This window comes from Myotis daubentonii, chromosome 6, assembly GCF_963259705.1.
Source record: "Myotis daubentonii chromosome 6, mMyoDau2.1, whole genome shotgun sequence".
Taxonomy (NCBI): Eukaryota; Metazoa; Chordata; class Mammalia; order Chiroptera; family Vespertilionidae; genus Myotis; species Myotis daubentonii.
In genome coordinates, this window is record NC_081845.1 from 81153903 (window position 1) to 81178538 (window position 24636).

Below are 24636 nucleotides of genomic sequence, written 5' to 3' on the forward strand. Positions count from 1 at the left end.
ATTAATGTAAATAGTTATTAAGAAGCTACAATAGCTCAGGCTACACTGCTAACTTCCAAAGAAAATGTCATGAAGGGGAAAAATGTGTGGATGTTCTAAATACCTCCCCTGGCACCAATGTCATAAACTGAATATTGGTTGGAATTCTTGGACTCATTGTCAGAGCCTGAAAATTGGGTTGCCTGACCCATGGGCCCAATCACCAGGATGGTTTTCTTCTTTGTTCTTATGAGATGAGGAAAGACTTTAATAAATGGACCCCAAATGAGATTTTGTTTATTAGGACTCTCCTGTTCTTCCCTTCTTTCTTGTTCTAATGACTACATCTTTTTCAATAGAACAGGCCCATGACAAATCATAGCAGGCCAGTTTTCATGGGGAATTCAATATTTGTCTTTCTATGTACCCTGAGAAAAACCCCCTGGGTAAAGAACCAAATTATCATTTAGAAATGTGTATCACCTGATAATTGCAATGGCTGCATGCAGGCTTCTCCATTCACTTTACCTCTGTCTACAATTACTCTCAGTGGAGCTAAACTCTAAAACAGCAGAGCCTGACTCATGGAAAAATTTGAAGTTTGGTAGTTTTGAATGTTTATATCACATGGAGTCAACCACTCAAGCAGCACAGATTAAAACATAAAGCTCTCTGCAATCCCTGCGCATTATACATTCTCATTAGAGCCCCCAAATCAATGAAATTTTGTGTAAACTAAGCATACAGTGTAGGAGCATGCATTTGGACCTTGTCATATATGAAAAAAAAGATATTGTCTCATTAAGATAAAAAATTGGCATTCTGGTAAGAAAGTTACTACCTCTCTCAGGGCACAGAAATAAAAGTTCTAAGATGACTGCTACCTGAAAGAGTGTTAATGAACTACTTGGGAGCCCTCCTGAAGGACCTGTGCATTCCTGAGGATTTACTGCAGCTTCAACGGTCATGTGAAAATCCAAGATGAGCTTGAGACAGGCACTAGGACAATTTGGACTAAAATTGATTATACGATAAATTGGCAAGTGTAGTCCTGGCCGGTGTGGCTCAGTTGGTTGGATGTCATCCCATGCACTGAAAGGTGGCCAGTTCAATTCCCTCTGAGGACACATGCCCCAGTTGTGGGCTTGATCTTCAATTGAGGAGGCAGCTGATCAATGTTTTGCTCTCACATCATTGTATCTCTCTCTCTCCTCCTCTCCTTCTTCTCTCTTTAAAACAAATTTTTAAAAAAAAAAATTGACAAATGTGAAAACATAGCCATTCATGAGAAATATTTATCATCAAGCAGTTGCCCAAATGTCATCTATTTTCTATAAACTGCAATTGAGCAGGCAGTTCCCCATTTCCATAACTATCTTCTAACTCTTGGAAAAGTATTTTTCAGAAAGGTCAAAACATTTCACATGAAAAATGAACTATATGTATGAGTGACATAGGCATGTAATATATAACGTGTAGAAAGGTTGATTGTGCTTAACATAGTTTCATAACATTCTCTGAGGGCAACCTACCTTCCCCATGTTACCAAAATGCCAAATGATCAAGTTAACCAACAGTATTCTCTCCACAGCTTCCCCTAAATCTATGCAGGTAGTTTAGTAGGTTTTTTCCCTCCTTAGTGCCATGGACTAGGTTTTGCAATATTACCTTCAGGATTTAGCATCTCAGCTCGGCTGTCTTTGAGTCTCCAATTGTGGAAGATAAATTACTTAACATCCAGGAAGCACCAGCTGTGCTCTCTCCTAAATGCTGAGCTTTCCCTACCAACAGGATTTACAATTGAAATAGGTTTCTAGTCTAGAAAGGACTACGATTTTGACAAGTGAACACGACTAGAGAGTTTTTCCCCAGTGGAGGAAAGATATTAGTGAACATTTCTTAGTGGCTTTTGCTGTGCATCCTGGAAATTATCCAGGGATGGCGGCCCGGTGTCCGGCCAAGTGGTCTGAGTACTCCCGACATGAAAAGCACCCACCCCAAGGCCACACAAAAGGGGGCTGCGGCATGCACTATGAGGGATTTAGGTTAGGTACAAAGATGAGTGTCCTGAGAGAGCAGGATGCTGCTAAACATCCTATAGTGCACAGGACAGCTCCTCGGAAGAGAAACTTATCTGGTCCAAAATGTCAATAGTGCTAAGATTAAGAAACCCTGACCTAGAGAATTTCCGAATGCTTTGAGTTCTCTTCAATGTTGGCATACTTGGGGGCCTTATAATTAACTCTTTTAAGAGGGCTTCTACTACTCTAATTAGCTTACCGGGGTCAGTTTTAGGAGATAAAATAATTTTCCATGTGGGTTTAATGAGAATAAAAACGCTGATTTACCACCCAAGTGGGCAGACTCTAAAGCAGGATGGTGAACCTTTTAAGCTCGGCGTGTCAGCATTTTGAAAAACCCTAGCTTAACTCTGGTGCCATGTCACATATAAAAATTTTTTGATATTTGCAACCATAGTAAAACAAAGACATATTTTTGATATTTATTTTATATATTTAAATGCCATTTAACAAATAAAAATCAACCAAAAAAATGAGTTCGTGTGTCACCTCTGACACACGTGTCATAGGTTCGCCATCACTGCTCTAAAGACTCGTTGTTCTTTTGTCTCAAGTGTTGTCCCTGTACTTTCCCAATGGATTGCAACACTTGTTTTTAGAACTATCTCAAATCCTACTTCATCCCAAAAGCCTTAGGGAAACTCCTTTCTACTGAAAGTGGAGTCTGCATCCCTCACTGGGAGCTTACTGCCTTATATGCTCACGATATATATGTGACATGTCAACTGAGATGTAAATTCCTTGCTGGTAGCCATAGTATTTCATACTGCTTCAGAGACACATAATTGATTATTATCTTGCACATAGTGGAAACTCCATAAATGTTTATTCATCATCTTCATACATTCTGGGAACCCTCAGAATGGTGGTTATTAAATAAAATTAGAAGGCCTTTGGCTGCCAGTTTTCCCCAGTCTAAATTTGGGGCAGGAAGAGGTCATTTTAAAATTACATCAAATATGTTTCTATTTACAGTGGTTCTTATTCTACAAAGCCAGGATGAGGACTTTGATTTCTGGCCTTCATAAGAACGAGGTATCAGCATGACTTATTAGAAAAAGAAGAATTATTTAGGGTCATTCTATGTTGTTAGTAGAAAAAGTAATAATGGAATACCATAATAAAGAGAAATAGTTTTATAATAGAGAAGTGCCATTATATTAGTTAGGTTTATTAGTCATGAGAGGAGTATTCCAAGAAAAGAGGCAGAAATTCAATCAATTAAATGAGGTGCACATAAATTGTACTTAATAAAACTGCCTAAATTGCTTTGGGAAAAGATGTTATAGGGAATATACTTTTATTAGTCCTAGGTAAGGGTGACTTTGATGATACAGCAAATCTTTTTCCACTTTTAATCTTGAATCTCCTATGAAAACCATCAGGAATAAGTTTAGAAATATACAGACAACCAAACTAAAGATCAAATTACCAATGTGGTGAATGTGTGGTCCATGGTTTAGCAGTTAAATGTAGGTGCTGCAGTAAGAATACTGGCTTCACTCCAGTCTCAGTGGGCTTTGAGAAATTGCTTAACCATCGGTGCCTCAGATTCCTCATTGTAAAAATAAAGCTAATATAAGGTAGTGCTCACTGACTTATTGGTGAGGACCAGATGAGTGCCTGTATCTTATTGGAACAGTGCCTGCTCCAAATAACAGAATATCAGTGTGTGTCAGTGCACATCCCCATCTGTGGTAGAACTTCTCCCATGGACCCACATCTGGAACACCATCATCTGTCCTTGCCTCTAAAAAATTAGAAGAAAGAGACTTCCTAACTTGCTGTCATACAATGTCTAAATTAAAACATATAACGACAACAAAGAAAACAACAACAAGAGAACTGAAACAATTACTAAGATAAGAAAAGCAAAAGAAAAGTGTCGCCATAAGACAGATAACAATAACTAGATTTTCTATTTGTGATGATTGAAGACACTGGGCAATTATTTAATGCTGCACTTCACTTTGCTGGTATAGATAATCCTTATGAAAAAAAGAAAAAGGCACATTTCCATTTTATGTTTCTTAACACAGAGACTTAGAATCCTACAATTTCTACATAAACATCAATGCCCAGAAGCATACATCAAACTTCCATTCTATTGGTAAAGATAAGAGATATATTTTGTTGATTATAATATAATTACACATCCAGTTCTAGAATAGATTTATTGTGAACTGTTGTTAAAGATATAAACTAATTTGTTTGATGGGAATAAAAATGCTAATCTATCACGCAAGTGGGCACTAAATCAGGGTTTATGAAACCAGACATTGCTGTAAACAAAAGTAGAAAATAACTCTTTATTCTTTGTCCTTATTAAAAATGCTCAGACTCATAGCTGTGGTTGTTTCACAATTTGTAAAAGATGCTTTATAATTATATATATGCCTCATTTTTGCTGGTAATCCCACAATTATCCTAACAGTTACTACACACTAGGGAGGAAAGACCTGAGGGTAGGATGATTTGGGGTCATGGAAAGTTCCACTATCCAACAATTTTCTAGCCAGGTCTGATGGATAATTTATAACCCTCATGTTTTTTCATCTTGATATTTCTTGGTCCATACCCATAAAATTTTCTTGCTTTGTGTTCATTTTTTAAGTCTATAGCATTATTGGGATTTTATGCTGACTTCATAACCTTCACAGTAATTGATCGTAGCAAAATATTTCTCTGCTTATGGAGAGCAGCTCTCCACTGACCTCAATTTTAATGAGTATATTTTGGAAAAAGAAAACATTTATTACCGATTAAAATCAATGTCTCTGAAAGACTTCTCCCACCAGTAAAGAGTGATGGATTTTATGATAGAGCCCCCAAGGAGGCTGGATTTGATGTAGCACCAACTCTGGGTTATTAAGAGTTGGAGATTTTAAGATTCAAGTCCACATGCTGTATTAATTTTTCATTTCCTTGTCTTCCTCACTAGACTGTAGGCTGAAAAAGATGGTCTGTAACTTATCTCTGTAACTCCAGTGCCTAGCTAGCCCGTGGTCTGAAACAATGTAAACATGGACCCCATCTCTATTGAGAAAAGCTATTCACTTGAGATAAGGCCAACACCCTGAGGGGGAGGTTTGGAGCAGGGTAGATACTTGTATATCTTTGTAAAGAACAGAACATATGTGTTTAAGATTCAGGAGACATATCATTTTCCAACCTTAAATATTGGCTAAAACCAAGAAGGCCTGTGAGATGGACAAGGTCTGTGTGTGACAGAGTATGCAGCCAGAGAGAAGGCGGCCACGGGAATATAATGACCATCTCCAAAGTCACAGGTAGAAGACGGTTCAAAAATGACAGTAATGACCCAGGTTCCCCTTTACTGAAGAAAGAACAAATTGAATACCTGTTTTTAAAAAAGATAAAGAATAATTTTCTTCTAGAGAGACACTAGTGAGTAGGTATTGAAACAATTTATATATAACAGGACTTTCTGAAGTGTGTAGATCAGATAACCTTCCCAAATCTGTCTCGTTGACATCTTGTGAAAATATATACACATAATATGATGCTTATGTCAAACTCGTTTAAGGTATGTCACAATTACTTAATAGTTTTTTTTAATGTAAATAAAAGAGGAACCAATTCCCTATTTTATGTGGCTCTGCAAAATAGAAGGCGAGTATGGATTCAACTTTGTAAAATGCTTTTACTTGTTGCCAAAAATAAGGTATTTAATATCAAGGTGGTACTGGGGAAACAAATAAGTGGCTTTCTCTGTGTAAAGCATGATTTCCAGTTACCAGCGGCCAGTGGTGCACATCACATCATTCACATTGACTAGAGGCACATCCTTTCACCTCCCTGTATCAGTGATTTATAATTGCCATTTAAAAATAATAAGAGAGTGAGTATAAGATTTGTGAACCCACTGGGATGCTAATGGAAAAGCTTTCTACTGACCCAAGAAGGGCACTTAGATTGTTATAGCTCCTATGTAGCTGAAATTACTTTAAATATTTATTGCACTTTAATGAACATACTTTCCCTTTAATTAGACATTGTGTTAATACTGTTTTAATATGGACTGACTTGCCACACTGGTCTGGGGAAGCTAGGATTCATATATGAATGAGTTAGAAGTCACAAGCTTGCTAAAATTAGTACTTAACCTTCCCAGAACTCATATGCCTAAAAAGAAGTTAATATTATTTTCACAGGTGAAAAGATAGAAGACATAGGGGTTGGCTTTAGAGTGAGTGAATTTTGGCTAAGCTAAGGCTGGGAGCATTTTCAAAATCTTTAATGTCACACTTTTAATACTCAAAGTGTGACAATTTAAAAGCCATTTATTCAGCACATACTATGTGCTTATCAAAAGGATGGGCTAACAGCTCTTGTTGGTTTTTCTCAGTGAGTAGAGCATGGGGCCATGGGCTGAATGGCCATGGGCTAGATTCCAGTCAAGGGCACATACCTCGGTTGCAGGCTCCATCCCCAACCCCTGTTGGGGCGCATGTGGAAGGCAACCAATCAATATGTATCTCTCACATCGATGTTTCTCTCTGTCTCTCCCCTTCCATTCCACTCTCTCTAAAAATCAATGGGAAAAATACCCTTAGGTAAGGCTTAAAAAAAAAGTATGGGCTAACTAAGGTTAGCATTAACAAACTGGTTACAAATTAGCAAACACTGACCACCTCAGTATGTGAAAGAATTTAGGTTATTCTGATAGAAATTGAGGACTTAATAACAGCTTAATAAAAATTAAGTCTATTTCAAGTCCTAGTGTTATACTTCTTGGAGTTATCAAGATTTATTACCTTTGGCTCTATCACCATAATAATAAATATTTACGATGGGCCTAAGGTTTTCTTTATTAATCTCCTTGCAGAAATGTATTAAGCAACGATGCCTTTTAAAGTGTCAAGGGATAGATCTTCCCAATGACTAGCAATCTAGGACATCTTTGAAACACTGCAAATTGATTGAGACATCATATTTCTGGCCAGGCAGTACCAGATCGGGGAATTACAGCAGAGGAGGAAGCTGTTCATTTTAGCCACAGAGTTCCCACGCAGGCAGCCTACCTGGTGGGGCAAGGCTGATCATTGTCAGGGCAAATCTCTCCCCTTTGAGACCCCAGACTAAGGCTGAAGCTGAGGCTCAGGGAAAGCAGATTATTCCCTTATCCTCTCAACCTACACACTGCAAAGGGGCTGGGGAACACGGGGGACCGTTTTCTGGTCCAAGGTCCTTCAGTATTTCTCAATCAGGATATCCACTGGAATCATAGGAGAAGCTTCTGAAATGCCACTTCTTGGGTCCTTTCCCTGCAGATTACGTTTCACTTGGTCTGTGGAGGGGCCCCAGGCATCATATAATTGGAAAGTTCCTGAAGTGTTTTTTATGAGAATCACTGAGCTATAGCAAGTGGAAAGAGGAAAAATTTACTTTGCAGTAGGATAAGCCACAAGGTACTCTTAGAAGCTTAATCTTGGATGTGGTCCTTCGCACAGCTATTTAGAGCATGTAGGAGTGGGTCTATAAATAAATCAGGTCTTTCTAATTTTTACCCAAGCCCTTTCTGGGGGCACCTACTCCCCTGGAACTTGACCTATATTTGTATCTTGCTTTCATAAGGGCACATACTTACCAACGTGGCATTTTAAATCACCAAGGAAATGCTCTTTTCCTACCGCTTCTGTTGACAAGCCAGAATATTTTGCTTTCTTCCTTATGCCTGTTAAAGATTGTTCAAAAACATCGCCCCAGAAATACCCAAAGATAAACAGTGAAGTAAATTCTGCCAGAGTTACTTGCCAGAATTTTGAGCAAGAAATAAAATAATTTTGGAAATGCTTATGAAAAAGTGAAAACAAACAGGATCATAAAAAACATACACTGTGTATTTTGTAGTGAAAGATGAAAAGAAATTATTTATAGAATTGGTGGTGGGATTGTAAGTGATTTTTCACTTGGCATTCTAATCATTCCTTGGTGTCGTTACAATGCTGGGTTTATATAAAGAATAGCTACAATTTATTAAGAAACTAAAAAGTGTCAGAAATTTTAAAAATCATCAGAATAGATATTAATAATAACATTTCTTAACATATAAAAAGCAGGGACAAAGGCATTGAGTAACATGTCCAAAGTCCTGCAGCTAGTAAATGAAGAAATCAAATTCAAACATAGGTTTGTCTGTTTCCTTTTTAGTACTCTCTTCTCCACTATTTACAAATTTTATTTTATTATTTTTATTGATGGATTTTAGAGAGAGAGAGAAAGAGAGAGAGAGAATGATGCACATCGATTTGTTATTCCAATTATTTATGCATTCATTAGTTAGTTGCTTCTTGTATGTGCCCTGACTGCGGATCAAACCCGCAACCTTGGCGAATTGGTCCAATGCTCTCACCAGCTGAGCTACTGGCCAGGGCCATTATTTACAAATTTTAAAAGAGAAACTCAATCAATAAGCAGTTCCTCTATCTCAATCCATTAAGAAATTAAAACCCCCACCACAATAAAAAACATTTATTGCTTTAGACTAAATGGGCCAGATTGTCAATACTTATAATTATAACATCAATAAGGTTTCAGGATACTGAACTGAGGGAAAGATGAGAAGTGAGGATCTCTTGTCAATTTAGTTGTCAATTATCAAAATATTTTTCCAACAGGAAGAAGACAAGTAGAATCACATCAGCTTATAAACAATTTTTGAGATATGTTAACTAAATTATAAACTGGAATACTTGTTAGTGAGAGACATGCTGATAAGATGTGGTTAGTTAAAAAAAAAAAGTCACAAGTTTCTCAGTCTAGAAAAAACCCAATTCCCTAAAAAATAATCCCCAAGGGAAAGATGGTTGAAAAGAATGAAATGAAAATAAAAGTGAAGTTGCTGATGCCAGTTTTATGTGCTATTCCCTTAGAGAGGTATGCTCTACCTATGAAAAGGGGTCATAAACTAGTTCAGACCCGGAGCTTCTCACACCCCTCCCAGCCCTGGGAGCTCTAGCAGGGGGCATGTCTGTCTCCTGGGACACTCACTATTGCTGTCCTCATGCTGCCTTGCCCAGGCTCTGCCTCGTCCACCCAGGAATGGGCCTCACACAGATCATCCCCCAAACTGGCTGGTGCAGGAGCCCTGGAAAGGGCTCGTTCCTGGGAAGGGAGAAATAACAGGCTTGACTTTTTCCATGTTTCTTTTAAGTTTGAAATGTGACCAAGATATGATCCACACCCTTAAAACGTTGTAATCTTGAGGGAATATGAGATGAGTTCTCAATAGCACGTCTATTTTATTGGTGATGTACAAATATTTACTGGCATGCTGCATCTTTGTTTCAATGCAACATTTCATACTTGGGAAGGGGAATGGAGCCTGTAGACACTGTGGGTTCAGATTTCAGCTGGCTACTATTTGCAGCCTAAAAATTTCCACTAATTTGAACCCATCATCTTCCTTCCTTCCTTCCTTCCTTCCTTCCTTCCTTCCTTCCTTCCTTCCTTCCTTCCTTCCTTCCTTCCTTCCTTCCTTCTTTAATGGTGAGCAGGAGTTCTCTTGTTCTTTATACAATTCCCTATGTTTTAAGAAATTAATTTCAATCTCTACCGTTGAATGAATGGAAATAGTAAAATAATTTCCTTTACATTTCATGACCTCTCTCAGTTTTGCTTATGAAATTCTCAATCCTACCTTATTCCAATGGTAAGCATGGTCAGTTAAATAAACTACCCTCTCCCCAATCTAATGATTTTTAAATCTGAATACTGATAGATCCTTTATTATAAAAGAAAAAACTTCTGGACCCACAGTGTTGACCTAAATTAATTAATTAATTTATAATAAAGGGCTGTTTTAATACAGATATCGTTCTGCCTGATATGCACAGTTTCTTTTAAATTTTTTTAAATTGACATAACATTGTTTTAGGTGTGCAACATAATTATTTGATATACTAGTATGTATATGCTGTGAAATGATCACCACACTAAGTTTAGTTAATACCTCTCCCTTAACAACTTTAAAATATATAATACAGTGTTGTTAACTATAATTACCATGTTGTACATTATGTTCTCAGGACTTAGTTTTCCTACAATTTAATTTAATTAAATTTTTTTGGTATATAAATATTTTTCATCTTCTCATAGATAAGATATAAAACCAAAGACATTTCTGTTAAAAGGCATCTTAATCCAGTGTACTCTTTGGATAAATTTTTCAATTTATTCATTCAATTTTCGTTTTACTCGCAAATAATCACTTGGAACTATTAAAGCCATGATGTAACCCGGGCTTTCTAAGGCCAGAGCATAGACATGAGGACATATTAAAAGGCACTTCAGTTTCACTTGCTTGCATCCCCACTTGAATAAGACAGGAACTCTGGCCCCTGCAAACTCTCACCCATGCATTTCTTTTTAGTGAGAAATATCCTTACTATTTCCCAACTAGGGCTCTCATGGTCTTCCTTCCAGCCTCCTGACTGATGACCAGTACTGTGAGTGACAACTGGAGTGGATCCCTATGATGCTTTGAAGTCTGCTGGCATCCTCAGATGTGATTCTGTGAACTCCCAGAGTGCTCAGCTGCCTGATAAAATATGGGACACCAAATTGAATCTAACTTTTAGGTAAATAATGCAATATTTAGGGCATACTTGTACTAAAAAAGTATTCTTTGTTTATCCAAAATTCAAATTTAATTAGGTGTCTTGTATTTTTATTTGCTACATCTGTCAGCCCTACCAAATGCCCAAGCCATGTTATGTTCCCTGCAGCCTCACCTGAGCTGAAGTCACATGTGTGTCACAAGTCACATGGGGAAATGTTTCTCTTTCTTTTTCTTTCTCTCTCTCTCTCTCTCTCTCTCTCTCTCTCTCTCTCTCTCTCTCTCTCTCCCCCTTCTGTTGGCTCTTTGTCTCTAAGCACAAAGTTATGTTGCCTGTGCCTCAGGTATCTCAGGACCCTGACGAAAATAGTTTTAATGTCTTTCTGTGGCCATCTCTGATTCAGGTTCAGGCACAGCCTGAGAACATCAGACTGAGACTGTGATGGGCTTTCTTCCTGTTCACCTGCAACTTCCCCCAAAGGCTTACCCTACAGACCTCCTCCTTATTGGTTATCATCTCCCAGGAAATCGATTGGCTACCAGCCTATTGGTTTCTTAGGCACATGCAGTTATATCTCAGCAAAGACTTGTGACAAATCTAAAATACAAATAACACTGTGATTAGGAGAACTGCCTTCAAAGTACCTCATAAGTGTATGGAAATGTTTTCTATCTTGGGAAGCACTTAGAAAAGCTTCATGGAAATATGAAGTGGCTTTGGAGCCTCAGCTTTCAGGAGATATGTGTGAGTTTGAGAGGGTAACAGAAATTCCAAGCAAAATGAAAAGTGTAAATGGCGGTGAGGGAAAAAGAAAGTTCAGGGTGACTTTATTTGGGGGTTTGGTTGCAGCAGGTGGGGGCAAACTGCAAATAAAATTGGGGGCCTGTCCAAGGAAAGTTCTCAGAGATCACTGTCAAAAGTTCATAATTTCTTCTCCGGGCAACGGGAAGCCCTTGCAAGATTTGGTTAGTGGGAAATATAACCAAGAAATGCAGAGGATCCTGCACATAGGCTAGGTTCCAACTGTGAGAAGTTATGTGAGAGAGGTTAGAACGTCACATAAATAAAAAAGGTAATGAAGGCTTAAAGGAAAATAAATTTGAAAAGGAGACCTTGGTAACCCATTATAATCAAAAGAGGAGGTTTAAAAATTCCCCATGTCTATGCCACTTCCAGACTAATTAAGTCAGAATCTCTGGAGATGAGACTCATGACATCAGTCTTCTCAAACCTCCCTTTGACCTCAGCCACGACGGAGCACGAAAACTATAGAACTGTGGTTCTCACACTCCAGCAGGAATCAGAATAGTCTAGAGGGCTTGTTGGACTCCACCCGCAGAGATTCAACAGATCTGGAATGACATCTGATCATTTCCATGTCTATCAAGTTCCCAGGTGATGCGGATGCTGTGGGTGCAAGGACCCCACTTTGAGAAGGTCTGCTGCAGAGGGATCAGCGCCTGGTAGTTAATTAGGTATTACCTCGAAACCTAGGTCCCATACTTTCCTTAGCTGCCTTTTACCGTCCATAGCAAAGAGATCTCACATTCATAACAGTAACCCTGGAGAAAGCTCAAGTTTTTAGTGCAAAATGAAGAGAGCTCTATGTCCCTCATGTTGCACTTTCTGAGAAAATAGCAATAACTACCACATCATAGATTTTCAACTCGGAGGGTTGAAGAGAAAAAGGGTTCTTCATATAATTATGAGTTCACAAGAGAGTCAATTAATCAATTCCGAATAAGGGCACAGTGTCAGTGCTTAAGGAGTGAAACCACTAGCATTTAAGAATGGACAATGAACCAGGTGCTGTTCTAAGTGCTATGTACCCTTCTTACTCAGAGGGTAGTTCATGGACCAAAGGCCTCAGAATCACTGGCTGACAGACTTTGAGAAGCACTGCTTAGGTATCATGGGCTCACTAATCCACTCAATGCTAAGAGGTAGGGGCTATGATGAAGGAACTAAATTACAAAGTTAAAATATCTGTGCAAAGTCATAGAGCTAAAGCAGTGGAGACAGATATAAACCTAGGAAATCTAGATTCCTAGACTCTCTTCTAACTTGTGTGACTCCACCTGGCAAGAAAGTCTTACCACAGCCATACGCACCCTCACCATCATCACTCTTTAACACCCATCCACAGTGGCTTTCGCTCCATGCATCTAAGCGACCATGTCCTCCCCATTGTACTCTTGCTTCTACGGTCTAACCCACTCTTGAAGAATGTGAACTCCCTTCAGGTCTCAGCTCACAGTCACTTCCTAGGAAAGTGATTTCTAACACCCTCAAGTCTTCGTATCCTACTCTCGCTGCACCATGTACTTTTCCTCCATGATAACCTGCAATTATGGGTTTACCCATGAGATTTTTGTCTTTTTCCCTAGACTTCAGCTCCTGGAGGGCAAGCACCCCATCTGCTTTGTTCCTTGCTGAATCTGGAACAGGCACTTAAAATAGTTACCCAAAGGATGTGTATATGAATGTCTTGCCCACATTAGTATGACCTGCAGTGACAATCAGTCTGCAGTGACCATCGGAACTGAACATTCTCTCCCTCCATGTCATCAAGAGACCTGGTGAGGTGAGAGAACAGACTGAACATTCAAAGGGAAGTGTAACCTTTGAGGCTGAACCCTAAATAGCCCATCAAGCCTCCATCTGCCAGGAACACCTGGAGCTGCTCTCAGACCTTCTGAAACTATGAGAACCCTTTAAACATGGTTCCGCTTTTCAAAACCCAGTGCCTGTACTGTGCCTTCTGCCTCTGAGACTGCGAAGTGAAAGTGGCCCAGGTGTGGCCTCCCCGTGTTGGGAGGGTAGTTCTGGAGGGAAAACACTGGCTGTTCTAACACAAATCCCGTAACTAAACACAGTCCATTCATTTTGAGTGCTGCTCATCAGGTAGCTTTCAGAGGCCCTGAATATCCCTGAATGGCAGAGAATAACTGATTTCAGTGAATGGCTTGCCATAATAATCATAACAATCCTGTCTGAGGAAAGCATGGATTGCAAGGCTCCTTTCAAAATACACACCACTGTAATCGTGTGTTTCAGTTCCCCCAAATACTCTTGCTCCTATGTATAGTTCCCATATCTTGAGTTCTCATAATATTAACGTAATTAGTCTAACGGGTTTAATGTTGCTACTATTGTGACATAACTGCAAAGAGGCTTGAGAAAAATGCTGCTAATTTTTCTCTTAAAGAGATAGATTTAATTTCAACATTTTGGGGAAATATTGAACAACAGCAATCACCTTTAAGTTTAAGCAGGTGACAGGCCCAGTTACAGATGATAGAGGTGAAGGTTTCTCACTGTGGAACAGCTGCTTAATAATTCTTCAGACGTTTCTTCAACGTCTCTACCACGTGGTTAAATGATATGGCTATGAGCTCAGTTACTCTTTTTTTTTTTTTTCTTGTGGTATTTTTGTTACTTTAAACTCAAGCCATGGCCCAGCCAGTGTGGTTCAGTGGTTGAGCATCAACCTATGAACCAAGGTCAAGGTTCAATTCCTGGTCAGGGCACATGCCTGGATTTTGGGCACACCCCCCAGTTGGGAACATGCGGGAGGCAGCCAATCAATGATTCTCTCTCAGCAATGATGTTTCCAGCTCTCTTTCCCTCTCCCTTCCTCTCTGAAATCATTAAAAATATATTTTTAAAACAGACAAAATAAAACCCAAGCCATGAATGAGCAATACTAAGGTCAACCTTTGTTTTAGACCTGAGCTTCTCAAACTCTGTGGGACCTTGTTAAAATGAGTTTCTGGTCCATAGGTCTGCGCTGAGACCTGGGGAGTTTCCATTTCAAACAAGCTGCCGGGTGCTGCAGCTGCTGGCCCATACACAGCACTATGAGAAGCGTGGTCTTAGAGAACACAACAAAATTAGTTTTGTGGCAAATTAGTTTTGTCTTGCAATGCAAGTTGGCACGCTTCTAAGTCGGAAGTATTGCCTAAATGTTTCCGTGGGCCAGGGATGTGATGAATGTAACTCTATCCACCTTGCACGGTCAGAAACAATAACAGAAATGAGTCACTCCCATGTTTCCACCCTGGGGTGAGGGGGCTGAGTTGGGGAAGAAATAGTCCTGCTGTCCATCTAGAGCTGTCTTATGCAAATCTAGAATCCTGGAATTTCCAGACATCCTCTTTCCCAATGTTGATAGTAAGCATACATAGAAATGTCTGGACATATCTGGAATAGGTGTGGACATACAGTATGCTGATCAACTCTAAAACTGTATTAAAAGCAATGTGGTCCAATCATGGTGTAATAGCTAATGGATTAAAAGAAAAAAATATTCTTCAAACAGTATATGTTGAAAAGCACATCCAAGCTTGTTTCATTTATAATAATGTTTACAGTAGAACCGAAAAAGAGAAAAAAAAAACACACTTTTAATTATTGCTTAACACAGCAGGAGAGGCAAAGGAGTGGTTTTCTTTTTTGGGGGGGTGGGGTACGTGGGGGGAGGAAGTTGGAGTGGCCTTAGCCCTTTCCACACTTCCACCATGCTGTATGTCTTTGCCTTCTTCCCACCCTACTCCCAAGTCCTTGTGGTCGCTGGCCACTGAGGAAACCACCATCACCTCAGCTGATGGTAAGGAAATGAGAACAATGGACAGAACCATTTATGTTCCATTTTTTAAAACTCTCTCTTAACTCTTGAATTTCAAAAATGGAAAGAAACATAAATACTTCCAAAAAAATATTTAATTTTATTTAAAATAAGTTTTTGTTGAAACCAAGGAGCAGTATCTAGTCCCAATACCAAGCAACTCCTTTGCCTACTTGGGTACCCTGAAAAATTTCATAAACAAATACACTGTTACTGTGACCAGGAAATATACGTGCAACAATTTAGTTAGGACCCTATGAGTAGCACCATTCAACAGCATAGCTCAAATCTAATCAAGAAAAATCTTCACTCTAAAAGAAAAATATTTAAAAATATACCCCCAAATATACAATAATGATACTTACTACTACAAGATGGACAGTTACAGAAAAATCCTAGGACTTGAAGCCCAGATTGGTGATGGGGCTTGTCCAGGAACTATTCTTTAAAGACCTGGGGTTAGAACTTAGGTCTCCTGAATATTTCTCAATGTAGTCCTCATTGTGTTATTGTATTATTCCATGCTCCCTCATCAATCCTTTTTCCTGACGCCAATCTAAGATAGAGATACGCAAGCCTATCTGGCACCTAAGGCCATGGATCAGAACCCTGGGTCACATTACACAGATTCCCGCTTAAGGTTGATCCTAGAGCCTCACTCGAATTTGCTCTGAATTATTGTGATATTATGTTACAGGTGAAATCATGGGCCAGTGAGGAATTTGCTAAACTCTTGTGGCAGGTTCCACAGTAGATACAGAGTAGGAGTTTGCCCAAACTGCAAGCTTTACTCCCGTATGGGCAGATCAGCCTCACTTCATCTTCCTCAGGGCTGGCCTTTCTGACTGAGCATGGGGGCTGCTGTGAAAGAGCATTACCAAGTGATCTTTTAACATGGATTTCACATGGCTTGGGATTTACAGCCCTGGTTCTTCCTTAGTACAAAGGGCCGTTGCTACGGAGAATGATGCAGGAGGCACTAGTACGTAAAATAGTACTGTGGTTAAGAATATGAAGGTCAGGGTCAGCCAGCATGGCTCAAGGATTGAGCGCCGACCTATGAACTAGGTCACTAGGAGATCACAGTTCGAGTCCCAGTCAGGACATATGCCTGGGTTGTGGTTCAATCTCCGGTGTGGGCATGCAAGAGGCAGCCAATCAATAATTCTTTCTCATCATTGATGTTCCTCTCTGAAATCAATAAAAATATATTAAAAATAAAAGAATATGAAGGTCAGTATAGACAGACCTGGATTTAAATTCCAGCTTCAAAATGCCCCACCTTGAGGACTTCAACATTGCTTAACCTCCTGGTCTTTAGTCTCCTTACCTCTAAAATGAAAATAAAGACTCCCTCTGGCTCAGACTTATAAACATGACAGACTATATATAAAATACTGACATCACTTAGGACTCAACCGGAACATTCAGTAAGGTAGCCGTGTTTTTTCCTAAATCAGAGAAGATCCTGACATGGATGTCTTTAGAGGTTTTAGAATGAATTAGGGAAAGAAGTCTATGGAATAACTTTTCTTGCAATCTCTAAAAATATTGTTAGTGTTCAGTTTCCATGTTGGCTTAAGTTGTCCTTCCATTGAGATAGGAACTAAAAAACTAATGGCAACATTTTCCACAACCGGGAAGATGTATTCCACATGAACCCAACGAAACACTATGTTTTGTTAAAAAGCAGAAAGTGTTTCTTCGTTCCTATTCCTAAATATGGTACATTGAAGGATATACACTCCACTTAAACAGGTGTCCAGAGGTATGTTATTAATGGAACTTAATGGGAAGAACAGGCTGCAGGGGAATCAAATCTGTGTCATTCCTTTCTCACCATTCGCCATGGACCACATTTGTCTGTTTCTCCTTTATTTGTTTTTTCGCTGTGGCCAAAATAAAGAACAAGGGACATATGGGAATTGTTTCCTTTCTTGGAACTAGCCAGATGGAAAAGTGCAGTCATGATGGCCTACCTCAGAGGCAGAAAAATATCACCTACAACACCTGAGCCCCCTGAATTATAATGAAAAGACATTCTGGAGTCCAGAGTAGTCCTTGCGTAATGACTCTAAGTGCCAGTCTCATTTTAATCACGAGACTAGTTTCAACAATATGTATATATTTAACTGAAAGTTTAAAAATGGATGTTTCGCCGAAACAGGTTTGGCTCAGTGGATAGAGCGTCAGCCTGCGGACTGAAGGGTCCCAGGTTTGATTCCGGTCAAGGGCATGTACCTGGGTTGTGGGCACATCCCCAGTAGGAGATGTGCAGGAGGCAGCTAATCGATGTTTCTCTCTCATAGATATTTCTAACTCTCTATCTCTCTCCCTTCCTCTCTGTAAAAAATCAATAAAATATATTTTAAAAAAATAAAAATAAAAATGGATGTTTCAAAAGTTGAAAAATAAAAGACTCCCAAATTATTGGGGTCAAAAGTACTTTATAGAAATCAGGAAAATGTAGATAATGCCTTTTTTTCCCCAAAAGCATGTCACAGAAGTTTAAAAAGTGATGATGATTTTGTGAAAATACAGCATAAATGTACAAATTAATCAACCTACTAATCAATGATGTGACTACTATCTATGTAGACACAGACAAGGTTGGGCTGGAGGAATGTGAATAGTATAGAAGGAATATAAGACATGGCCTTTGCACCTAATCAGAGATATAACAACATAAAGATTATAATGATAGGCACAATGATGGAGTTCACATTATATAGGTGTAGGGATTTCAGATTCTGGCCTCTTTCCCCCACAGCTTTAAAAAATGTGTATGCTTCATTCCTTCTGTAGTATTATTCTAAGCTGACTGCTGCTTTTTTCATGCCAGCTTTATCTGAGCCTCTGTTTAGAATTCTATAGTAGTAACTTTCTGTGTCCCTGCTTGTCTGGATCACCTTGTCAAGATAATCATGTTTATCAGAAGTCCTAAACCTTTCTGTGTTCAGTACTACTTGGGTGTATTAATAATATTTGGAAGGCGCACTCATGGTTGTCATAACTAAGGTGTTTGACCACTCCATTCTGTCAATCGGTGTTTAGACATCTTCAGACTACCTCTAAGCTATATCATGTCAGGAAAATGCCAATCCCTCGTCATATCATCCAGCCACTGCTATTTATTTTGCATTTTTCTTCAACTTCTGGTTCCCTGCCCACCAAGAACATCTTCCAGCACTAAAATTTTCCATATTGTCCTAAGTTGGAAAGGTTGGTGATCCAAATATGAGAGAGGAAAGCAAATGAATCAGAGGCCACAAAACATACATATAAAAACTTTCTCTCCAACCTCATATGCCAGAAAGTCTCTAACTTTAGCATGTGTCAGCATCGTAGGGACACTCTTTGAATATCACTGCCACACATGACTTAAAAAATTATTTCCAAATAACATGCAATTGAAATAGGCTATATCCCTTTACTGTGTGCCAAGCACTTAACCTGAAAGTCATCGGGGGCCTTTGATAGGATTCTAAGTATCCACGGTACTCCACAAATTATATTTTATATTGCATTCGCTTGTATGAGATTATATTGGATGCTTGAGAGGGCCCATTGTTCACAGAAGACTCTTCAAGGATTCATTTACCCAAACATTGCTTAAGGACACCACTGATGTCTGCAGCGAGCGTCAAGCCAACACATTTGAGGAGACATTGACATTAGAATATAGCAGAATAAGGGCTTCACAGTTTATAGAGCCAATATATAATTCAGTTATTTTATGGTTAGTGGATAATTCTACTTTTACTACATTGACCTTCATAATCTTTACTCCAATCCTTTATTATTATCTTCTGAGTTCTACCAAGACGTAGATCGACCAACCAATGAGGCAACAAGTTTAGATGGAGCCCCTCTTATAGGCCTAGCATGGAGTTGGCTCAATGATGGACTCAAAACTTACAGAGTCCCTGCTTACAGGTAACTCTGGGTGGGAACACTGACGTCTACTACTTTTAAGCCCCACTAGGGTAAGAACCCCGATTTTCGTGCCTCAAATTCTATCTCATGTGTTGAGAGGACCACCTGGTAAATCATAGGAGCACAACTAACAATTATTAAATAAGTGAATTAAAGGCCTCAGGGGTCTGTACTATAAATGTTATAATGATAAAATGTCCACAGTGGCCGGTTGGCCAAAGCTCTTACACCTAGAGAATACTGCTGAATAAAGGAAACGAGGGACCCAACTAAGAATGCATATCAATAAAGTGCAAACTAGCCTCAATAGGGAAAACTAGCTGAAGTTTCAAACCTTTCTTTACACCTGATGTTGGCATAGAGAAGAACTCAGTTAAAAGGCTGTAGCTGGAAAGATCACTCCCCACCACATCCTTTTGTTTAGCAAGCAATAATGCTGATGTAAAGGATCCAGAAAATGAAAAGCATGCTGCCCAACCACATACTAGTATATTCATCATACTCCCTTCAATAAGTGTGAAGCAGACAAGCCCTTACCTAGATTTCAAGCTGATGAATCATCTGTCCAGTTTCACTAAACCTCAAGGGGCTGTTCAACTAAACAAGGGGCTGAAACCCTGTCAGCCTCCGGATGCATTTAAATAAGGACAACATGTTAAAAGGTAGCAGGTGATGAGGTTTCCCAAGGATCCCTAGTTTCTAAGTGCATTAAATCCTCCTTCAGTTCAGGAAAGACAGGCTTTTGATCTCAAAAATCATGAGAAAATTATTTTGTGTGTATAGATGCTGACTATATCAGATAAACAGAAATATTAGCGATTTCCTATATTTAGGCCATCCATTTATTGAACCTGGGGTTCCTCCTATTCCAAGATCCCTATGGAAATACACACACACACACACACACACACACACACACACACACACTTCCTCACACACATTAGAAGAAAGAAAATTCCTTCTTCTGGGGAAACCCCTGTCTTGGGAATACTTGGTTGTATAGCCACTGAGCCTGCATAGGGTCGAGCATACAAATGGTGCAGTGACTCTTTGGAAGTCACATTTGTCCCTGAAACTTCAGTCACCTGGAGACTGCATGCCTCATTGCCCGCAGCAGCTCAATCCTGACAGTGTAGGATGAGTTTAGAAATCTCATTGGAGCAACACAATTTGAATTGAGCGTTTAAACAGCACAGTATTTGTAGTGCTGAAATAACCATCCTTTGCAATTTTTGCTGATTGTGGACTTTTTTCTTTTCTTCTGCTATTATAATAATCTTGCCTTGGTTTGAATATTTTCATGAGAAGAAGATAACAAGGCTCAGTAAACTAGTACATCAGGTAGCTGCACATTCCCATTTTCACACAGAGAAAATCCCTGCTCCTTTTGCTATGCCAACACACATACACACAGTTCCTGGAATCCCAACTGCATTCATACCCATTACTCTCAGACAGACTCACACAGGGCACTGAGACAAAACTCCCTACATGTCAAAATCAAGCCAGGCTGAAGATGCAGATAGGTGGATATGGCGTCAGGTGGATGTGTAATCAGTAATAAGAAATACATTGAGCCCCATAATGAAAAGAAATCCCCCAAATTGTTCAGGATTCCCCCTCCCCCTTTCCATTCACTGATTTATTAACCCTGAACAAAGATGTAATTGCAGGGTCTCAGGAATCATTTTTTTCCTTTTTTTCCCCATTTTTTGGCATTTGTTTTGTTTGATTTTGAATATTCTTGATATCTAGTCATACCATTCATTGCCTGTTTTCTTCACTCAGTTGCCCATCTTTTCCCCCCAAAATGAAAGAAGCATCAGCTTCTGAGTCTTAAAGATGAGTGAGACCTCTGCATTCTCTTTGCTTGTTTAGGGCAAGAAATGAAGTGCTGCCTCTTTAATTGGCAGAAGCATGCAGGAGGAGCATACCTTTAATTTAGTGTTGGGATACCTCACTTGCACCCTGGCTGTTGTCTTATTGGAGACGGCAGCCTGCCTGAGATCCTCTAGCACTGAAATAATATCATCCAGCACGCATTTCTTATCCTGATTTCTCAACACACACAGATGGGAAAAAGTATAATTATAGCCCTTGTGGTTCACCTTCATTTCCAGCACGGCTCGGTGGGTCTGCAGGATCCCCTCAGCATGGAGCAAAATATTGTCCCCGGGTGGGGAGAGGAGGATCACCCTGCCATACCTCCCAGGGGTGTGCAAGTCCGAATAGAGCTGGCTTTTGGACTGGTCCAGGGGGAAAAGGCTGCTGGCCAGGCTGCGCTCGATCTTGGCCAGGCTGTGGCTGGGAGCGACCAGGCGCTCCAGGTCGCTCTCGGGCTGGAAGTGGTTGAGCGCGCTGAGGCCGAAGGTGATGGTCAGGACTGCGGGCACGGTGAGGAAAAAGACGGGGTGCCGGCTCACGCACAAGCCCAGCCTGTGGCAGAAAGACTGGAGCCCTCTGCGAAGCACCTGCCGCAGCAGCATCCTCCACCAGATCCAGCTTGCAGGCGCTCCCGGCCGTCTTAAAAAGCACATGTGACACGTGTCAGCGCCGGGCGACCCGGGTCTCCCGCATCCCGCCCCCTTTGGGACCAAACCCCCTCCCCACCGCCGCCGCCTCCCCGCCCCCCTCCGCGCTCACCCTGGACCCCTCCGCCTGGTCTTCCCCCGGCCCCACCTCCATGCGCTCCACTACTCTTTCAAACACTGCAGCAAGTTGCAGCAAGGCGGGCAAACAGCGACCGCGCGCTGCGGGGGCTCCGCGGGGCCCACCCCCTCCCCGGCCTCCCCCCGCCCGCCCGCCCCCGCGCCCCCTCTCACCGCACGAGCTGCGATCCGGCGGACTAGCCCTTCATCTCGCTGCTGCAGTCCCCCGGCCTCCCTCGCAGGAGGCGGCTCGGTGCGGAGCGTCCCACCGGTGTGGATTTCCTCTCCGTCCTGGCGGGGTTTGGCGCCGAGCGGGAACCATGTGCCTCGGTGTTGTAAGAAGCAGACATGTGCCCCATAAACAGGGGGGAGGAGGGATGGTGCGAGGGGGCGGGAGGGGGGGCGGGTAGAAGGACGAGAGGGGGGAGCAGCTACGCTTTTCCTTTCTTAAGATGCTGACAGTTATTTTTAGAGTTTTGTTTTCCCTCTTTGCTCCCCGCTGGAGTGAATGGAAGAGGAAATGGGAGAAGGCGCTGCTGACCCATTGGAGCGGAGGCTATTAGAGCCCGAGCCAGGCGGGTGGAGGTGCAGGGAGGGAGCTCCTGGAGGCAGGCGGCCAGCTTTGCCCCTCCGGGTTCCCTTGCCCTCGAATTCTGCTCTTTTGGCTGAAGAAAAGGAGCAGAGAGGATGATGCTGCATTTTTAGCATGCCGCCAAGCGTGCAGAGGGATCCTGGCAACGCCACGCTGTCAGTCCACAGAGGATCAGCTGCAGCGAGGGCTGCCAGGGACCCCATCCTTCCGCGGTGCTTTGGGCTCTAGGAATCCCTTCCTGGCTCTGGTGATTGGAGAGGACACAATTGCCAATAGCAGCCGTGTGTGTGTGTGTGTGTGTGTGTGTGTGTGTGTGTGTGTGTGTGTGTTGGAAGTGAAGATCTACATGCAATATGTGGTTTCTCATAAAATATTACGTTCCCATTCTGTACTTTTGAAGTTTAGGAGAAAAAGTTGTTAAAGGCTGGTTTCAGTCCTCTTCCCCCCATTTTCTCTTTCATCTCGCCTTTTCCGAAACCAACCGGTTTCTAGCCATCTGATTTATGCTGAGATGAAGGGGAATGAGAGGCTATCTAATTTTCTCCTTTGAACAGAATTCCAGGGGGAAAAAAATAAACACTCACACACACACACACACACACACACACACACACACACACACACACATTTTGGAGTATTCCTCACATAGTTTTTGCTTGATGGGCTAGATGGGTAAGGGTAAGTACATTGGAGTCCTTTGCTGTGTAAAACAGTGAGTCACCTTCACCATTTGGGAAACAAAATTCACCAGGTACAAATCCTCCCTCAGTAAACAAAAGTGTGAAGGTGAGGAACTCTCACCTGCATCAGATCAAAAACTTGCATATTAATAAGCTTGTGTGTGTGTGTGTGTGTGTGTGTGTGTGTGTGTGTGTGTGTGTGTGTTATTTCTTACCTGTCAGGGCTTTCACAAGTTCATGTTCTGGAAAGAATAGGGAGAAATCTTGAGGACAAATTCTAAAGTCTGATTGTGAACTGGAGACCTGTTTTCCGAAGCTTCTCTTCTTTTAGCCTTGACTTCATATAGAAGATTGAGATTCAAGAGCTGATTTCTTCACACCTTCTTAGTAACAGTGAAAGACTTGTTCTTCATTGGATGCTTAGAGAGGTGCCCACCCATGCATACAAACAAACCAAAGGACCCATCCTTTTAATAATTCGATGCTTTTTATTTTTGCTAGTGGAATCTATTATTCCGTTATCTAGAGACCAATGAGACAACAGAGAGCTCAGAATCAGGGACAATACTTGCGGGCAGTAGTCTAAAGAGTGGTGTTGTCCCTAAAATTAAAGAAAAATTCTAGCCTTTTAAAATTGAAAGTGAACTTGGAGGCCATCAGTTTGAATTCCTACCAAGGGAAGGTGTTGCTTCTGAATATCCCTGATGATTCTCCATCGAGCTCTTGCTGCAAAATTCTTCACATACAAGAACCCACTCATTTTTCTAGAAAGCCCATTCTATTTTAGACACCCCCTTCTTTGTGTTTAGCTGAACTCAATCTCCTTGCAGCATTTATAGGCTAGTCCTCCCTCTCCTTCAGTGGGAAGAGTCCCCTTTGCATAACTGTTAGATCTTCATGTCATTTCACATAATGCATTCCATTAGTGCAACATGATTGATATTGTTTTTGATTATACAGCAAAGAGGAAATGTATCTGTCATCTATTTTCTACACCCTCTTTATCATATTAAGTATGCTTGGTCATATCCTATACATAAAATTCTCTTAAAAATGGTCTTTTTGCAAAATATATACAAATGGTCCTTTTACAAAATATATTTTAGGAATGGACAGTTGAATAAATTATGTAGTTCATTTTCTAGATAAGGACACTAAGAACTGTAGAGGTTAAGTGAAATTAACCATAATCCAAGTTATTTGCAAAGCTAAAACCAGTGTTCAGATCTCTTGTTTTCCCTGGCAGCACTGGACCAGGCCCACCTGTCTGTTTTGCACAATGAACAAATAGGTCAGAATTGCTTCCTCTCTTCTTACAGCCTCCAATTCACACAACTCCTTCCCTAATAAGTTCAGTGGAATTAGAGAAGAATAAAGACACCAATGGATAATTGGCTCAATAATGTGATACATCCTAAGATGAACTACTCTAAAGTAAATACAAATCACGTTGTAGAATTATAAGGGCATCAAAATACATCCACCAAATGTTAAATGAAAAAGTATGAAAC

General features: G+C 40.7%; 1 protein-coding gene across 2 annotated transcripts in view; it reads right to left on the reverse strand.

Moving 5' to 3' along the window:
• Positions 1–21742, reverse strand: part of PTCHD4 (patched domain containing 4) — a 167646-nt gene extending 145904 nt beyond the window's left edge. The window contains exon 1 of one of the 2 annotated variants that reach the window (XM_059699660.1): positions 21314–21742. In XM_059699660.1, the coding sequence (XP_059555643.1) occupies positions 21314–21742 (429 nt within the window). Of the gene's footprint in view, positions 1–21139 lie in introns of both variants that reach the window. The other variant, XM_059699659.1, reaches the window with a different exon arrangement.
• Between the last annotated feature and the right edge of the window lie 2894 nt (positions 21743–24636).